This window comes from Lepus europaeus, chromosome 2 (genome assembly GCF_033115175.1).
Source record: "Lepus europaeus isolate LE1 chromosome 2, mLepTim1.pri, whole genome shotgun sequence".
Classification (NCBI taxonomy): Eukaryota; Metazoa; Chordata; class Mammalia; order Lagomorpha; family Leporidae; genus Lepus; species Lepus europaeus.
The window spans coordinates 16,591,527-16,610,533 of record NC_084828.1 but is presented as its reverse complement, the minus strand read 5'-3'; the positions used below and the strand labels follow the sequence as shown (position 1 = coordinate 16,610,533).

At 39.2% G+C, this 19,007-nt stretch overlaps 1 protein-coding gene across 4 annotated transcripts in view; it reads left to right on the top strand.

Moving 5' to 3' along the window:
* Positions 1-19,007, top strand: part of MAP3K7CL (MAP3K7 C-terminal like) — a 133,256-nt gene that overhangs the window by 105,477 nt on the left and 8,772 nt on the right. For all 4 annotated transcript variants that reach the window (XM_062175766.1, XM_062175757.1, XM_062175780.1 and 1 more), the window contains one exon: positions 10,309-10,424. In XM_062175766.1, the coding sequence (XP_062031750.1) occupies positions 10,309-10,424 (116 nt within the window). The remainder of the gene's footprint in view (positions 1-10,308; positions 10,425-19,007) is intronic.

Genomic DNA, 19,007 nt, shown 5'->3' with positions numbered 1-19,007 from the left:
CAATAAAATTGCTTTATATACCAAAGGAACAATCCGTTACATGGAGCAGACCTTCTTTATAGCTAGTCTCATGTGCTTTCATCACATAGTAATGACTCTTGCAATGCTGCCGATTCTCATAATCCACTGTGGATGAATAAAAATTAGGTTATAAAGGCACATGAAGTGCCTTCTGGTTGTCACTATTTTCTTGAGAATGAACTGATTCTTGATTACCTCCAGCAGAGCCTTAAAATCTTGCCTAGTGAGAAATAGATGATGCTAGGTGATTATAGACAGCCCCACTCTCTGCAAACCCTTGGATTTAAATCCCAACAACTCATATTGAGGGCCTGTTAGGCAAGAAATGTTTCCCTACATATGATCTCTTTTGATCATTGAAATAATTTTGTAAGCTAATTATTATATTTCCACTGTACAGATGAGAAAGTTGAGGTTAAATTTGGGTCCAAATAGATTTACTACCTCCCTCTTTGCTGTGAATTTATGGGCCACTTGAATTAATTTGATAGGGAGAGATTTTTGTTTGTTTCTGGTTTGCAAGGTTGCCATAATGTAATACTGAATAGCCTGTAAAACATGTTCTGAACTTGTCATATCTATTACACATTCTTTGGTACTTTTTAAAATACAGTCATAAAATATCTATTTGTTAGATACTCTATCACCAATGTGACCCCCAAGATTTTTCTGTTGCTTTGCCAAGAATGTGGACATGTTTGAGCATGTAATTCATGGTGCTTCTATTTTCATGGAAGCCTAAAAAAGCCTCATGCAAGAATAGCAGTGACAAACATTTCTCTTGATGTCTCTATTAGTGAAAAATGCTGGGCAAGAGACTTCAGGGTAAGGTAGGTGATAAATTGAACATCCCTTCATGATGTTCATTTGTGGGCCTTGGAACTCAGCCCAGGGGCAGGTGGAAGGTTGATTCTATTTTGTTCAGATTCTTTTCTTGGGATTGGGCTTCTAAGTTCTCCATAGTCTTCAGGGAAAGTATTTGGGTACAGATAGGTTAGACCATGCAGGTAGAGTAAAGGAGGTCCCATTCTATGTCTACTTCCATGAACATGAAAAATCATTACTTTTCTTTAGGTTTCAATTTACTTCTATTTGATTAAGAGGTAACGACATTCTGTTTCCCACTCTCCCTCCTTCCCTCTCTCTCTCTCCTTCTCCCTCTCCCCCTCCACTTTCCCCTCTTCCTCTCTCTCTTCTCCCTTTCCATTTCCCCCTACCTCCTGAAGGATGATAGAATCCCTTAAAGGTCCCAGGGTTTGGGTCAATACTAAGCCTGTCTTATAGCTTAACCATATTCTTAGGTTTTAGGAACTGTGGTTTGCTATACATGATCGAAATCTATGCTATAATGTGATCTTTTTTTTTTTAAGATGTATTTATTTATTTGAAAGGCAGAGTTACAGAGAGGCAGGGAGAGAGAAAGAGAGAGAGAGAGAGAGAGAGAGAGAGAGGTCAGTCTTCCATTCACTGGTTGACTCTCCAGACAGCTGCAATGGCTGGAGCTATGCCAATCTGAAGCCAGGAGTCAAGAGCTTCTTCCGGGTCTCCCACGCAGCTGCAGGGGCCCAGGGACTTGGGCCATCTTCTACTGCATTCCCAGGCCATAGTAGAGAGCTGGATCAGAAGTGAAGCAGCCGGGACTCAAACCTCTGCCCATAAGGGATGCTGGCACTGCAGGCAGTGGCTTTACCTGCTATGCCACAATGCTGGCCCCAATGTGGTTTTACTGTGTTGGGATAGGGAACATGTTTTTATAATCAGGTATAGAACATAATGACAAGCAGATGTAATTTTTTTTTTTATTTTTTGACAGGCAGAGTGGAGAGAGAGAGAAACAGAGAGAAAGGTCTTCCTTTTTGCCGTTGGTTCATCCTCCAATGGCCGCTGCGGCCAGCGCATTGCGCTGATCCGAAGCTTGGAGCCAGGTGCCTCTCCTGGTCTCCCATGCGGGTGCAGGGCCCAAGGACTTGGGCCATCCTCCACTGCCTTCCCGGGCCATAGCAGAGAGCTGGCCTGGAAGAGGGGCAACCGGGATAGAATCTGGCGCCCCAACCGGGACTAGAACCCGGTGTGCCAGCACCGCAAGGCGGAGGATTAGCCTGTTGAGCCACGGTGCCGGCCAAGCAGATGTAATTTATGTCCTAGTTGGAATTACAGTGATGGAACCATGGGCATTGGCATTAGATTAGTCTAGATTTGGTTCCACATCTACAATTTTATGATTTCTGGCATGCTATTTGCTGTCTCTAACTCTCATTTTTCTCAGCTGCAAAGTGATGATAACTGTATCTGTCTCATTGTTACTGTAGGAATTAAATATGGCACTGAGTAGATCTAGCACAGTCCTTAGCAAAATAATTACTCAATTGATATAAATTCCCTCCCCTAGTGAAACTACTGATTAAATGAAATATTTAAGAACAAGTAAGTAATTTATCTTTACATATGTAAGATGAAATAAAAGAAGCATCCCTTCTTTTCATCAAGCCGATGTACCTGGAAAATAGTGTGATGTTTTAAGCCAAATTGAGCAAAAGCTTCAATTTCTCTTAAAGTCCTCCCATATAATCTGACAGTGACAGGTGTCTGTGTGGTACACACTGAACTTGCCTTTTCTCAGACAGAGTCCGGTAAGTCCAGAAACTGATGTCACCTCCACAAATAAACAATTTCGTCGCTTCAGTTGTGTACTGCAATATCTGGTTATCTGAGCAACTTCTCCAGAAATTGCTTTTAGATCTTGCATCAACATACCCGTTGATCTCTGAGACATGATAATGGCAGAAAATGAAGGAGTCTCAACAGTCCAGCTTTCTACCACAATAGTCTTTAACACCCAACTGGATGGAAATGCAATCAGGCAGTAGTCTCACAGAAGGCACTGGAAATGGCTCACATTTTCTCTCTCATAGATGTGTTGAAAAGTATCTTATTGCTTTCTGGCTGCTTGAGACCATTCAGAAAACATATATAGCTACCGTGGAGTATTACACTAGTACTTTTATTTGTTTATTTATTTGAGAAGCTCAGCGGTTACCATGGTAATCCTTATTGGAAAAATTGGGGATGCTTGGGTTATCTCACTCTTTTATACAAGAGTAATATAAAAGTTATGAAAAATGGAATTTAAAAAGGTAAGTTTATTTTGGCAGGAAAGATTTTTGAGTCCATGGAGTTTTTTCATAATGCGCATTTTTCATGAACATTTTGACGTATTCTTGTATCATTAATGTCAAAGAGAAATGACTTAGCCTAATGTAATATAGTGCATAAGTTACACAGTATGATTATTAGGGCTTACTTAGATCATAATGTGGTATTATGAATTTGACAGATTAAAAAATAGCTTAGAAATTTTTACCATTCTAAGATAATAGAGTTTTTAAATATCAGAATTAGCCTGGCCAGTTTTTCTTCTTAGGTTTCACATGTCTGTGGATATTGAGGCATTAAAATACAACATAAATTTGAAACACTCACATGCTTTTCCTCCAAAGCAGGTAACATTGAACATCAAGGAATAAATCTGAGGTCTGCTCAGCAGCATGTTTAGTTTCCTAATATATCTTCTGTGTGGGAAGCTGGGATAGGAAAGTTAAAGTCTTACATTTTTGCAGTAGATGAGGCTGGTAGTATTTGAAGAAACCAAGTAGAAAACGGAAACACTTAATCCGGCTTTGCCCCTTGCTGAGGGATGCTTGGCTGGGGCCTTTCCCACGGGGCCCTTTCCAGGGGATGGAATCCACTTTGGGAGGAGCTTGCTATGAACGGATGGCTCCCGCAAGAGCCTGGATGGTATGGTGTGGTTCAAGCCTGCATTCTTGGAACGGGACCTTGCGGTTTCTCTCTTACTTCATCTTGTTAAATCTGTCCCGACGATTGGGGTGGATACCAGAGATAGTAGCAGCTTCTTTGCACTGCCCTGTAATTTAAAGCCTCTGCAAACTCCATCGCCAGGCACAGTGGGAGGAGGAGGAATGGAGGAAAGGGGGTGAGGAGGAAGGGCTCCCTCCTGGGTTCTGACCTCATCCAAACACTAGTCAGCTTGAAAAAAATGTGCTTCAAAGTTGTTGTATGGTAGACTAGACACCCTTGCATTGAGTAGGTCTGAAATTTTCAGTGCTCACACAAGAATTGAGCTGTAGGTTGAGAGTGCTTCAAAAAGTTCATGGAAAAATGGAATTCAAAGATAAATTTATTTTCGTGCAAAAAATTTTGAAATCCATGCATAGTTTTTTTCGTAATTCATCTTCTCCACAAACTTTTTGAAGTATCTATGGACATTAAGGATATTTTTACCTTTTCATAATTTGAATCAACTATCTTTGGTTTTCTTTTATTTGGAATGCAATATTTCTTCTTTAAAGCAGGAGTGTAGCATAAATATTTTCAAAGTGTTGGACAATGTAGTGTGATTGTGGATGAAACTTGCAAGGAAATCATCTCTTGATATCAAAAGAAATTAGCTATTGACAAAAAGAGTTTATTATTGATAACTCATTCCCTACATGGAATTATAACAACAGAAATCTGACAACAGTCAAAATCAAGCAATGCAAATTGAAATAGGATACTTTTATTAAACAAAGTCAATAGATTTTTTTATCCAGTCATTGCAGGTAGGCATTCTTTTAAGCATTTTTAGTGTTTCTTTTAAAAAAAAACATTTTATTTATTTGAAAGAGTAACAGAGAGAAAGAGAGAGAGAGAGAGAGAGAGAGAGCATGCATAAGATAAAGAGAGGGGGGTGAGCCCTGTGGCATAGTAGGTTAAGCACCCGCCTGCAGTGCTAGTATCCCATGTTGGCTCCAGTTTATGTCCTGGCTGCTCCTCTTCCAATCCAGCTCTCTGCTAAAGGCCTGGGAAAGCAGCAGAGGATGTCCCGATTGCTTTGGCTCCTGCATCCATGTGGGACCTAGAGGAGGCTCCTAGCCCCTGGCTTCAAATCAGCCTAGCTCTGGCCTTTGCAGACATTCAGGGAGTGAACCAGTGGATGGAAGACCTTTCTCTTGGTCTCTCCCTCCCTCTGCCTATAACTCTGCCTCTCAAAGAAATAAATCTTAAAAGAGAGAGAGAGAGAGAGAGAAAGAGAGAGTGAGTGAGCGAGAAAGAGATCTTCTATCTGCTGGTTCACTTCCCAAATGGCCACAAGGGCCAGGGCTGGGCCAGGCTGAAGCATGTGGGCCAGGTCTCCTGCATAGGCAACTTGAGCTATCTTCTACTGCCTTCCCAGACTCATTAGAAAGGAGCTGGTTCAGAAACAGAGCAGCTGGGACTGAAGCCTCTGTTCTGATATGGGATGCTGGTGTCCCAAGTGGTGGTTTAATCATCAGCGTGTGTTATAGTCTCTCAAACCCATGTATGGCAAATTAGTTCATGAGTAACAGTGTTTTAGATGTCACATAATTTAAGCCTACTGATACTTCCATTTGTAAAACAGAAACATGATTTTAAAAAAAGATTTATTTATTTGAAAGGCAGAGTTACAGAGAGGCAGAGGCAAAGAGAGAGAGAGAGAGAGAGAGAGAGCTCTTCCATCTGCTGGTTCACTCCCCAAATGGCCACTACAGAAGGAGCTGGGCCGATCCGAAGCCAGGAGCCAGGAGCTTCTTCCAGTTCTCCCATGAGGGTGTAGGGGCCCAAAGACTTGGGCCATCTTCCACTGCAATCCTGGGCCATAGCAGAGAGCTGGATTGGAAGAGGAGCAGCTGGGACCTGAACTGACACCCATATGGGATGCTGGCACTGCAGGAAGCGGCTTTACCCACTACGCCACAACCCTGGGCCTTTGGAAACCTGATTCTTGTGGTTAAGTTTTAGGAATCCAATTCCTCAGGCAGAAACTTTTATTCAATGAATGCTGATGGTCATCTACTGTCTTATTTTGAAAGGTTGAAGAAGGTAAGAGAGAATCACCCTCAGTGAGGACCTTATAATACCCATGCACATGTTATATCATAAAACAATGAAAATATTCTACATAGAGTAATGCATACAATTCTATAGTTCCACTTTTTATAGTAGGTGTACTCAAAACTTTCATTCACTGGAATTCTTATTGTGCTGAGAAACATATATATATTCAAGCAAATTCTTTTATCAATTTTCTGAACTAAGGTAAGTGTCTGATGTCAATGATTGTCTAAGGCATGCTCTTAGGATGATTTTGCAACTCACCCATAATATTTTCAAGATTTCTCATAATAAATAGGTACCAATTAGAAAAGAACAAGGCAGGAGTGCATATTTAGCCTAGCAGTTAAGTTGCTGGTTAGGATGCCTGTATCCAAAGATTCAAGGAGCCTGTTGATTATGAGTTGATTGTAAGTTATAAGTGAATCTTATTGGTTTGTCCAGTGACAATTGGAATTTGCAACAAATGGCTTAGGATCATAAAGATATGAGAAATTTGGTGAGAAATTTGGGAGAGAAATGTTGGGTAAAAATGGAGTGATCCTTAGATAGGGATCCTTTAATAGTGGTGCTTGAAAGATAGACTATGGCTACAGAAAGGCCTAATGAAATTATTGTTATTTGAATTAACTTTTTTTTTATTGTGGTAAGAGGAATACAAGATAAAACTTACCATCTTAACCATTCCTAAGTGTACAGTTGCGTAGTTGTTGTGCAACAATCTCTAGAACTTTATCATCTTGCAAAACTGAAACTCTATACCCATTAAACAGCAACTCCCCATTCCTCTCTGGCCTCTGGCAACTGGTGAGATAATTTTACAATGTTATAGTGGGTTGTGCAATATAACTTCCATCCTTACTTTAAAAAAGGGAAATCTATGTTGCTCTTTCATGTTTTCATGCAAATTGGGAGAACTACAAGTGGTGCTGAGTTTCATGTCAGGTTGGGCAGGAGGAAAACTTGCAGGGACTGGAGACTGAAACAACTCTGGCATCTTTTTACTCCTGGAAACACTGTACCCAAGTATTTTTTGTATTTTCATTTAAAAAAATATTTAATTGAGAGGCATAGCGATAGAAAAAGAGCTCCCATCTGCTGGTTCACCTCCCACAGGCCCTCAGGGGCTGGAGCTGGGGCAGGCCAAAGCCCCAAAGCTGGGAACTCAATCAGAGCTCCAACATGGGTAGCAGGTTTGCAACTACCTGAATCATCAACTTCTGTCTTTCAGGGTATGAATTAGCAGGAGTCTGGAGTTATGAGTCAGGGCCAAGTATTGAACCCCAGCACCCTGATGTGTGTGATGTGGGCATCCTAACCAGTGACTTAACGGTGAGGCCAAACACTGACACCTGTCTTGTTCTTTCTTCAACTGATCCTTCTTTACTGTGAAAAATCTTGAAAATGTTATGGATGATCACCACAATCATCCTGCTAAGAGTATATAAGACTACTGAAAATATCCCAAAATACTAGCTATCCTCATGTATCCCTAGCAACATGATCATACTATCAAAATATAATAATATCTTCAATTTTCCCACAATTAGGAGTACCAACAAAAAAAGAACAAATGAAACAATTCCTCACATAAACATTGCAAGGTGACAAGCTAAGGGAAAAAAGAGAGTTTTTTTATAGAAAGCTTTTATTTAATAAATATAAATTTCATAGGTACAACTTTTGGATTATAGCTGTTCTTCCCCCCAGACCCACCCTCCCACCTCCACTCCCGTCCCACCTCCTACTCCCTCTCCCATCCCATTCTTCATTAAGATTCATTTTTAATTATCTTTATATACAGAAGATCAACTCTATACTAAGTAAAGATTTCAACAGTTTGCACCCACACAGACACACAAAGTATAAAGTACTGTTTGAAGACAAATTTTATTGTTAATTCTCATAGTACAACTCATTAAGTACAGAGGTCCTACATAAGGAGCAAGTGCACAGTGACTCCTGTTGTTTATTTAACAATTGACACAAAAAGGGATTTCTTTCTTCAGAAACTAATGGGTATAATTTTCAGTCTTTTATTTAACTACTGAAGCAAAGGTCATTTCTCCCTTTACATGACTGCTTTTCTCTATGTTCTCTCAAATGTGAAAATCCCTTACCAGAGTTCTGGGATCTCTTGTCTGTCACATAGGAAACCAGGCTGATTTTGTGGTTCAGATACCCACAAGTTATGTGCTAAAATCTTATTTGAACTGAGGCTATATGGTATTTATTGGGACAGGATAGGATGCATAGTTTTAGAGCCTTCCAGGAGTCACATCCTTTAACAGGACAGAGATGATTTAATACATTGGGTATTATGTCCAGAGTGCATTGCTTCCATTCCCCTTCTTGTTAAGCCTGGTAATTTGCCAATGTAGTAGGTGAAAATTGATGAGTGGGTGGCACTTTCTGGGACACAGACTGAAGGAGCCAGGAGTTCTGAATTCCTTTGGCAACAGCTTCATCTCATGGGGTGTATGGGAGTGTAGTACTTTTGTGTACTGCTTTTCAACTTATTTCTACATAGAAAAGGATAATGATCCCAATAGGCTTAGTTTATACTATGACAGTGTTCATGGGCAGTCAGAAAAGATACTACATAGTACAATTATTCCTAGATTTTCCATGAATCAGAAGACAACAAATCCACACAAAGGTAAATTTGATCTAAATCTATTTAGAATTCTATTTCCTTCAGAATATCTCTACACAAAAGGATTTATTTATCAATCAGATCATGAACTTTATTGAATTGCATTCTGTGTAGAATCACTAAGTATGACACCCAAGGATAAGTGTGTCCTGAAATAATAAAGAGGAGCAGCTAGTAAGAAAATCATTAGTTCTCAATTTACTAAGATAGAATGAGTGAGAATATGACTTATTTAGGTACGCAATTTACATATACAGATAACTGGAACGAAAGAATTGGACTGAAGACCCTATTTGGGAATTTGTTCATTTCTTAGATTTTACATGTTTTTTATACAAATAATTGACAAATGTGATTTAAACAACTCTTTAAAAGATAATTAACTGCCTAAAAATTGAACTTTTAATCACATGTTGGTAAAGCAGAAATTAGAATAAATTTAGGAAAAATTATTTCTTTAAAAATAATTTTTTATTTTTTAATTTTCTCCCTGGAAGCCTTTTATTTAAGGGATGCAAACTTCAGACATTTCATAATTACAACTTTACAAACATGGTGATTCTTCCCACCATACCCACCCTCCCATTCCTCTTCCTCTTCCCTCTATTGTTCCCATTCTTATTTTTAATAATAATTTTTAGAAGTAGGCTGTTGACCGGGTTATGATCAGGAAGGTTCGCCAGGTCAGTCTTTGTTTTCCATGTGGATGGGAGAAAAGGAGAGACATGAATCCAGTCTCTGTTCAGCCTACCTATTTTAAGCATGGTTTTATTTGGGGTCAATACTTGCAAGCATTATTTCCAGCCTAGCATCATTCTTCAGGCTCCATGCTTCAGGAGATGGCCTTTCTTGGGGCTGGTGTTATGGTGCGGCAGGTTAATTGGCTGCTTTGTGATTCCAGCATCCCATCTCAGAGTACCAGTTCAAGTCCACACTGCTCCACTTCCAGTCCAGCTCCTCCCTAATGCACTTGGTAAAGCAGCAGAGGATGGCCCAAGTACTTGGGCCCCTGCCACCTACATTGGAGACCCAGATGGAGTTCCTGGCTTCTGCTGCAGGTGTCGTAGCCATTCGTGGAGCGAACCAGTAGATAGACGAGCTCTGTTTTCGTTTTCTCTCTCGGTCACTATGCTTTTCAAATAAGGAAATAAATCTGTAAAAAAAAGAAGAAGGAGAAGGAGAAGGAGAAGGAGAAGGAGAAGGAGAAGGAGAAGGAGAAGGAGAAGGAGAAGGAGAAGAACATAGCCTTTCCTTTAGGGCTACTCCAATCTACAAAATATTATGCCTCTGGGTTACAGGAACAGAAAACAAAGGGTAATTTACACAGACAACTGAAATATCTCCTCACCACAGCCTTTCTCTAAAGCAGAGTTTAAGATTTCTGGGGAGAATTAGAGAATCATTTGCAGACTCATTTTTACTCCTGCACGTGGCAGGTAACTGACATATAATGGATTTCGGGTCTCAGGCTCAGTCCCATAATGCCCATGAGTGACACTGGGAGATGAATGTGGTGATTATCAGTGCACCTTTCTCTTTGCGGTCAAATAGAATCAGATGAACTCAGTCTAATGTTGATTGACAACGCTGTTCTCAGGCAAAAAAAAAAAAAAAAAAAAAAAAAATCCTCCCTGTGAGGAACACTCACAGAGCAAAAATGATTGGCAATTTCTTCTGACACAAAGAAATGTACTAATTTCTCCTTCTTGTTCCTGAAGCCTCTGCCACCTTGTCATGACTCCGCGGAATCCATGCAGGTGTTCAAACAGCACTGCCAAATAGCAGAAGAATACCATGAGGTCAAAAGAGAAATTGCCCTGCTTGAAGAAAGGAAGTAAGTACTTCCCCTGGAGTGCTCTCACTTCTGCACTGTCTATTGGGCAAAGATTAGGAGTGGGAAAGAGGGGATAGGCTGAGCACAGGGTTGGAGGGAGGAGAGAGTAGCAATGATCCAAATAGTACTTGCTAGATCCAAATAGTACTTGCTACTTTATGGAGTAGCAAGAGGAACAGTAAAAGTACTTTCTATTCAAAATTTATATTTATTTTTAGTTCAGGAAATTGTAATTGACAAAATACCACCTATAGTCACACTGTGTTCTTTGTGAATGTGCTCAGAGGCCCCAGAGCACTTTGGCATGGGGTAGATTTTAATTAATACATAAACCATGAGGTTCAAACATCAAATAAGGAAGCCATTGGGATAGCTCTTTGGAATAATATAAATGTATTAGTTGGCTAACTGTGCTTTATAGTCCAAGTAGGTTTTTATTTTGATAGTTTCTGTGACCATTCTGCTGTAGGGAATTAATACAATTCTATTAATTAAGGCACTCTAATTTTATTTACTCATAAGTTTTTGTTTCAGAGTCTTCTCTTTTCCTTGTATTTGATTCAGCCAATATTTACTGCAATGACTCCAAATTCTTTTATACTTTCTTTTTTTTAATTAAAGATTTATTTGTTTATTTGGAAGTCAGAGTAATGCAGAGAGAAGAGAGGCAGATAGAGGTAGAGACAGAGAGAGAAAGAGACAGAGGTCTTCATCCGCTGGTTCACTCCCCAATTGGCCGCAATGGCCGGAGCTGTGCCGATCCGAAGCCAGGATCCAGGAGTTTCCTCTGGGTCTCCCACGTAGGTAAAGGGACCCAAGGACTTGGGCCATCTTGTACTGCTTTCCCAGGCCATAGCAGAGAGCTGGATCAGAAGTGGAGCAGCCGGGACTCGAACCGACGCCCATATGGGATGCTGGTGCTTCAGGCCAGGGCATTAATCTATGCACCACAGTGCTGGCTCCTCTTTTATACTTTCAAAGCATGAGATTCAATTTCTTTTCTTCATAGCACTGGCCAATTTGTACTGACACATTTATTAGGGAAATCTTTTGGTTCATATTTGCATCTCCTATTAAGTGGTGAATGCCATTAAAGCACAGATCGATGAGTATTGCTCACCATTAGATTCTAAAGCCTTGTGTAGTACATGGCACCTGGAGGCTGAATAAATTATTACTGAATGTGTGAAGAACAATCCAAACCTATTGTGACTCTCTAACTTTCTGTTTCTTCTTCCTCTTGCTGGAGTGACATATGACATGTATCTATTGCTTGATTTTCAAATAAAATGAAGTAGCTCTTTAGAAAAAAAAAAACTTACCAAATTTTTGGATTTTTTGAGACTCCACAGAATGATCATCAGAGTGTCTAACATGGTAGTAGGCAGTATGGGTTTTGGGGTCAGACTTCCGAACTTTCTGTAAGACTTGAACACATTACAACCATTTCTGTCTTCCTTGCCTTACTATATACTTCAAGCATAAAATTATACTTGGACTTTGGTTATAGAGTATTGAAAGATGTTTAATAGGAGATAAGAAACACATTTTTCCCCTTGTATATATCTAAGACTTTATCTTTGGTCTAAAAGTTTTGATAAGTTGCTTGGATTCAAATTGTACATTTATACACTGGCTGAGTCCTTAAAAAGTGTTTTATAAAAGAATTAAAGAAGATTCTTCATAATGGGACTGGTATTGAAGTTGAACTCAAAGGAGGACTTGTATGATCATTAGCCTGTAAGTGTGTCTTCCTCTTCATGTGTGTGTGGGGGGGCAGTAGGGGTGGGGGGACAGTTGTGGTATAGTAGAAAAAAAAAACCCAAGGTAATTATTTGTAAACTCTCTAGATTGAAAGTACTAGAGAACTTTGTTATGGAAATTAACTCTCCATGTGTGGCATTTTTTTCTTGGCAAGGCAAGACTCACCTACTAAATTATATGTTTTGGCAAGTTTGTATTTTTGTATGTTGCATTTTAAGAAAATATAGATAATGACATGAAAGTGACTCCTACCGGTTTTTGAAACCTGTCCTGGCTGCTTGTGCTAAGAGCAATGTTGATTGTGGGTGCCATCATGACATTAAAACAAGAAAGGGCACAGTTAATTTCTAGAAATATGGTGGCTAGCAGACCAGTGGAGGCATGTCTTATAACATTTGAGAGCAACAAAGAAGTGGACCTAATTAGCTCATGTTTATTTCTGAAGAATTCATTTTATTTCCTCTCCAAACCTATTTGAATTTTCTCTCTAAATAATTAACTAGATGTGGGACAATGGTAAATTTTTATATTATGTTTCACTTTTTTTTACTCCATTTTCTCCATTCCTACACCTACCATTTGGGTTTGCAGCCTATTACTTCAAATCTTGATTGATGCAATATTATAACTGCTTTCCCTGCCAATTCCCTACCAATTCTTGTTGCTAAAAAATTATAGCCAAGTCTTTGGCCTGGATTTCAAGATTCTCCGTGGTGTGACTTGGAGTTCTGTAGCACTTCTTTTTTTTTTTTTTTAAGTAGTTTTTTTTTTTTTAAAGATTTATTTGAAAGGCAGAGTTACAGAGAAGCAGAGGCAGAGAGAGAGAAAGAGAGAGAGAGAGAGAGAAAGAAAGAGAGAGAGAGGTCTTCCATCTGCTGGTTCACTCCCCAGATGGCCACAATGGCTGGAGTTGTGCTGGATCCGAAGCCAGGAGTCAGAAGCCAGGAGTCAGGAGCTTCTTCTGGGTCTCCCACGTGGGTTCAGGGGCCCAAGGACTTGGACCATCTTCTACTGCTTTCCCAGGCCGTAGTAGAGAGATGGATCGGCAGTGGAGCCACCAGGACTCCAACTGGTGCCCATATGGGATGCCGGCACTGTAGGCGGAGGATTAACCTGCTGCACCTCAGCACTAGCCCCTTGTAGCACTTCTATCTCATTGCTTGTCTTCAGCTAGACTAACTTTTCCCAGGGTATTACCACATTTTTGGCCTAATGTGTCTGTTTCTTGCTTTGCGCCTACACAAATGCTACCCTTTCTGGAGGAACGCTCAGCCCGTATCCCTATCCCAAACATCCACCCCACAATGGTCAGCTCTTCTTCTGAGCAGAGGAAAATTCACTGGAATGATTCTTTTGGTGCTTTTCAGCTAGTGCTATCAGTAATTATCCTTTTAAGATCAAGTCCTGTCCTGATTTCTGACTATTATAGTTCTCACAAAGGTGGACATTCTTTAATATCTCAGTATACTACCACCCAGCATGGAGTTGTACATAGGGCAAATATGAAAGAAGGTTATTTAGAGTTGTTGATTGTAGGTTATAGTAATATCCTATGTGTGCATTTTTATTTTATTTGTAATTTGTATGCTTTGTACTTATAGTATACAGTTGATATCATCAATAGAGTACTGCTAAGACAAATTATGAAATTAGGAAGTGTGGTTATATCTATGTTTGTAAATAAATGTGTCAGGTTTTCTAAAGGTTATTAGTGATCATTGGTTTTATTAATATTTTATGGAAGCAGAAATTCATTCTGCACCAGATCTTTGCCAACAGTCTTTATTGTCAGCATATTGGAACATATCCACTTTTTAAAAAAATTTTATTTAATGAACATAAATTTCCAAAGTACAGCTTATGGATTACAATAGCTTCCCCCCCCCCCCATAACTTTCCTCCCACTCACAACTCCCCTCTCGCATTCCCTCTCCTCTTCCATTCACATCAAGGTTCATTTTTGATTATCTTTATGTACAGAAGATCAATTTAGCATATATTAAGTAAAGATTTCAACAGTTTGCACCCACACAGAAACACAAAGTGTAAAATACTATTTGAGTACTAGTTATAGCATTAATTAAACACCTAAGAATAATTGTGTATTAATTACAGAGTTCAACCAATAGTTTTAAGTAGAACATAAAAAATACTAAAAGGGTAAAGTATTAAGTTCTTTTTTTCTTTGTTATATAGTTATTATTTTTTTATTTAATAAATGTGAATTTACAAAGTGCAACTTTTGTATTGTGGCTTCCCCCCCACCAACCTCCCTGCCTCCCGTGGCCCTCCCCTCTCCCACTCCCTCTCCCATGCCGCCCTTCATCGAGTTTCATTTTCAATTACCTTCATATACTGAAGATCAACTTAGTATATACTAAGCAAGGATTTCAACAGGCTGCACTCACACAACCGCACAAGGTATAGGGTATTGTTCGACTAGTAGTGTTTTTAAGTTTCATAGTAAAACACATTAAGGACAGAGATCCTACGTGGGGAGCATGTACCCAGTGACTCCCGTTGTTGATTTAACAATTGGCACTCTTATTTATGACATCAGCAATCACCCGAGACTCTTGCTATAAGCTGTCTAGGCTATGGAAGCCCCTTGAGTTCACCGATTCTGAACTTGTTTAGTCAAGGCCATATCACAGTGGAGGTTCCTTCCTCCCTTCAGAGAAAGGCGCCTCTCTCCTTGCTGGCCTGTTCCTTCTGCTGGGGTCTTGTTCACCAGGATCTTTCATTTAGATTGCATTTTGCCATCGTGTCATGGCTTTCCATGCCTGTGAGACTCTCATGGACCTTTTAGCCAGACCCGAATGTCCCAAGGGTTGATTCTGAGGCAGGAGTGCTGATTTGGGCATTTGCCATTCTATGAGTCTGCTGTGTGTCCTGCTTCCCCCGCAGGATCATTCTCTCCCTTTTAATTCTATCCTTCATTATTTGCTTACCCTGGTCTTATTTGTGAAATCTCTTCGACACATACCCTATCTTTTTGATTGGTTGTGTATTTATACTTATCACTTTACCAAGTGCGCTGGCATTGGTACCTGCCTCCTTGGTAAGACTGAGATGAAATTCCCTGGCACATTTCTAGTTCCACCATTGGAGGTAAGTCTGAGTGAGCATGTGCCAACCTATATAAATCCTCCCTCTCTTATTCCCACTCCTATGTTTAACAGAGATCACTTTTCTGTTCATTTTAAACGCCTAAGAATGATTGTGCATTGATTACAGAGTTCAACCAGTGGTCTTAGGAACATACCCACTTGACCCAAGTAGTTAGCTCCCCATTTTGTGGTGACTCTGATGACAATTTCTTCCCTGTCTTTTTTTTTTTTTGACAGGCAGAGTTAGACAGTGAGAGAGAGAGACAGAGAAAGGTCTTCCTTCCATTGGTTCACCCCCTAAATGGCCGCCACAGCTGCACACTGCACCAATCTGAAGCCAGGAGCCAGGTGCTTCTCCTGGTCTCCCATGTGGGTGCAGGGCCCAAGCACTTGGGCCATCCTCCACTGCACTCCCGGGCCACAGCAGAGAGCTGGACTGGAAGACGAGCAGCCGGGACAGAATCCGGTGCCCCAATTGGGACTAGAACCCGGGGTGCCGGTGCTGCAGGCGGAGGATTAGCCTAGTGAGCTGTGGCGCCGGCCACTTCCCCATCTTTTCATAAAGCATAGCTGATTATGTTGCCTCTGGTGATGAGCTTGCAATAGCAAGACACAAAGAGAGAGGCTATTTCAAATGAGTTTTTCTTTATTGGAGTTTTTCAGACCCAGCTTAAGGCTTGAACTCCAAGCTGAACTTCTCTCTCATCTCCAGAGGGGGTCTCCCTGGATCAAGTTTGGGAGAATTTGCAGAGGAGTGATAAGAGTTGATAAAATTATTATTTTAAATCATATCTATTAGATGGATAAAGGGGGTCACACATTCTCTAGGATTATAAACCCAGCCTGGGATGAATCCAATTTAGAGAACCATTTCTGGCTTATGACCAACGATTTAAGAGATGCTTGTTCTTGCTTTTATTGAAATTTTTTTATTGAGAAGTTTTATTGAAATTTCTTACTATAGAAAATTTATTGAAAGCTTTATAAAATTACCAAGAATTCTAACATATTTAAGAAATCTCCACTATAATTTTTTGCCTCTTTCCTTTTAGTGTTTTGCATATGAATAGATATTTTAACATAATTATACAGTTATAGTTATGCATACCATAATTGTAAATACTCAGTAACATGAAATGTGAAGTATGATTTTTTTCAATCAACATTATGACCTAACATTTTTACATAGTATATAACACTTTTTATATATATATAATGGAAGTCTATGGATGTGAGATACAGATATTTTATGGTTTTTTGAAATTTAACTTCAGGTTGTTTGACAGAAATTTTTAAAGTATATGATTAAAGTATGGGCAACTATAAAGATTGCTTTGCTTCAGATAGAGTTTTTTGTCTTGTACAGTGGAGAAGTCACTTGTCTACTCTATGTCTTAATCATTATTCTAGGTCCTTTGCTATTTAGAAAATTGACATAGAATGTCAGAAAAAGAGATAGTCTCTTTAAAAATCAGATTGAAGAATGTTGCATACTCTTATTTTTCAACAATCCGCTGGTTTTCAGTGTATTCACAGTGTTGCGCAACCATCACCACGATTTTACAATAATTTCATCACCCCAGCCAGAAACGTTCTACACTTTTTACATTTATCTGTTCTGAACATTTTATATGAAAGGAATCATAAAATATGTTTTCTTTAGTGACTGGCTTCTTTCATTTAATGTTGCTTTCAAAGTTCACCCCTGTTGTGTTATGCATGCATCAGTACTTCATTTTTACTTGTTGAATAGTATTTTGTTGTATGGATCAATAATATTTTATTTATCCTCTCATCAGTTAATGGATATTTGGGTTGTTTTCACTTTTTGGCTATTATGAGTAGTGCTGCTATAAATATTCATATGTAAATTTTTGTGTGGAAGTGTGTTTTCAGTTGCCTTGAGTATGTACCTAGAAGAATTGTTGGGTCATATAATTCAATGGTAACCTTTTGAGGATCTGTCAGAGTGTTTCCAAAGTGCTTGCTCCATTTTATATTCTCATTAGCAGTGTATAAGGATTCCAATTCTTGGCATTTTTGCCAACACTTAAGTTTTTTTGATTACAGCCATCAGAGTGGGTGTGAAATGCTGTCATTGTGGCTTTGATCTAATTTGCCCAATGGCTGATGATATTGCACAGCTTTTCACATACTGATTGGTTATTTCTATGTCTTCTTAGAGAAATGTCTATTCAAATCCTTTGCTCATATTTTAATAGAGTATTTTATTATTGAGTTTAAAAAAGTTATATAATTTTAGTGGGTTCAAGCAGAAAAGGAAGTTTTCATATGGAGCTGCAATCAATGTGAGGGCTATATACTCATTTCTTTAAAAAGTAACTAAAATGATGACGTAGGGAGCAACATCTCAAGTAGGGAAACATAGCAGGATAGGAGAAAAGTGCCTAAAATTAGTCCTGTTTCTGTTTCCAGCATATTAAATTTGTTATTTTTTAAAAAAGATTTATTTATTTATCTGAAAGTCAAAGTTACAGAAAGAGAGGGAGTTCATCCATTTGCTGGTTCACTCCCCAGATGGCTGCAATGGCTGGGGTTCGGCCAGGAGCAAGGAGTTTCTTCCAGGTCTCCCCAGTAGGTCGGAGGGGCCTAAGCACTTGGGCCATCTTCCACTGCTTTTCCCAGGCTGTTAGCAGGGAACTGGATTGGAAATAGAGCAGCTGGGACCTGAACCAGTGCCAACATGGGATGCCATATTGCAGAGGGCTGCTTTATATGCTATGCCACAGAACTGGCCATTTAAATTTGTTGTTAAGTTTCCAAAAATGAGAGATGTTTAAATTTAACCTGAAGCATTTATTTCTTTTAGGTATTCTGAAAGGCAAATATTTAAAAAAAACTGTATTTTGGGGAGTCTCTCAAAGACTTGGAGTGAAGAAGGTGTTAGGCAGGAGACTGTATCAAGGTCAAACAGAGAAAGTTCAATTTTATCTGTTTTATTTGCTTTGTTTCACGATATGATTTTCTTTGAAAAAGGACCCCAGAAAAAGAAAATACTAAAAACCAAACCTTACTTTTATAGTCAAGTATATTTTTTCTTAACTATTTACTAAGTCCACAGAAATTAGGTTTTTACTGTTAGAATAAAATAGTAAATGAATATTCATGGGAAAATGGGATTAAAAAATAAATTCATTTTAATGTGAAAATTCTAAAATTTATGTAGCTTTCTCATAATTTGCATTTTTCATGAACTTTTTAAAGATCAGATCTCTTATATGTGTGGATTTCAAATGTTTTTGGCACCAAATAAACTTACTTTTAATTTTTTTTAAAAAATTGTTTATTTAATTGAAAATCAGAGTTACATAGAGAGAGGGAGAGATGGATAAAGAGAAGTCATCTGCTGGTTCTCTCCCCAGGTGGTCACACTGTCCAGAACTGGGTCAGGACGAAGCCAGGAACCAAGAGTTTCACCCGAGTCTCTCACATGGTTACAGGGGCCCAAGCATTTGGGCCATCTTCCACTGTTTTTTCTAGGCTATTAGCAGGGAGCTGGATCGGAAGTGGGGCAGCCTGGATACAACCCATATGGATGCTGGCATTGAAGGCAGCAGCTTAACCCCTTGTGCCAGAACACCGGCCCCAGTGAACTCACCTTTTAACTCTATTTTCCATAAATTTTTTGGAATACCCTTATATTTCTCTGCAGGTATTTGCAGGCTATGTAGTAAGGTGGAGGAAAAGC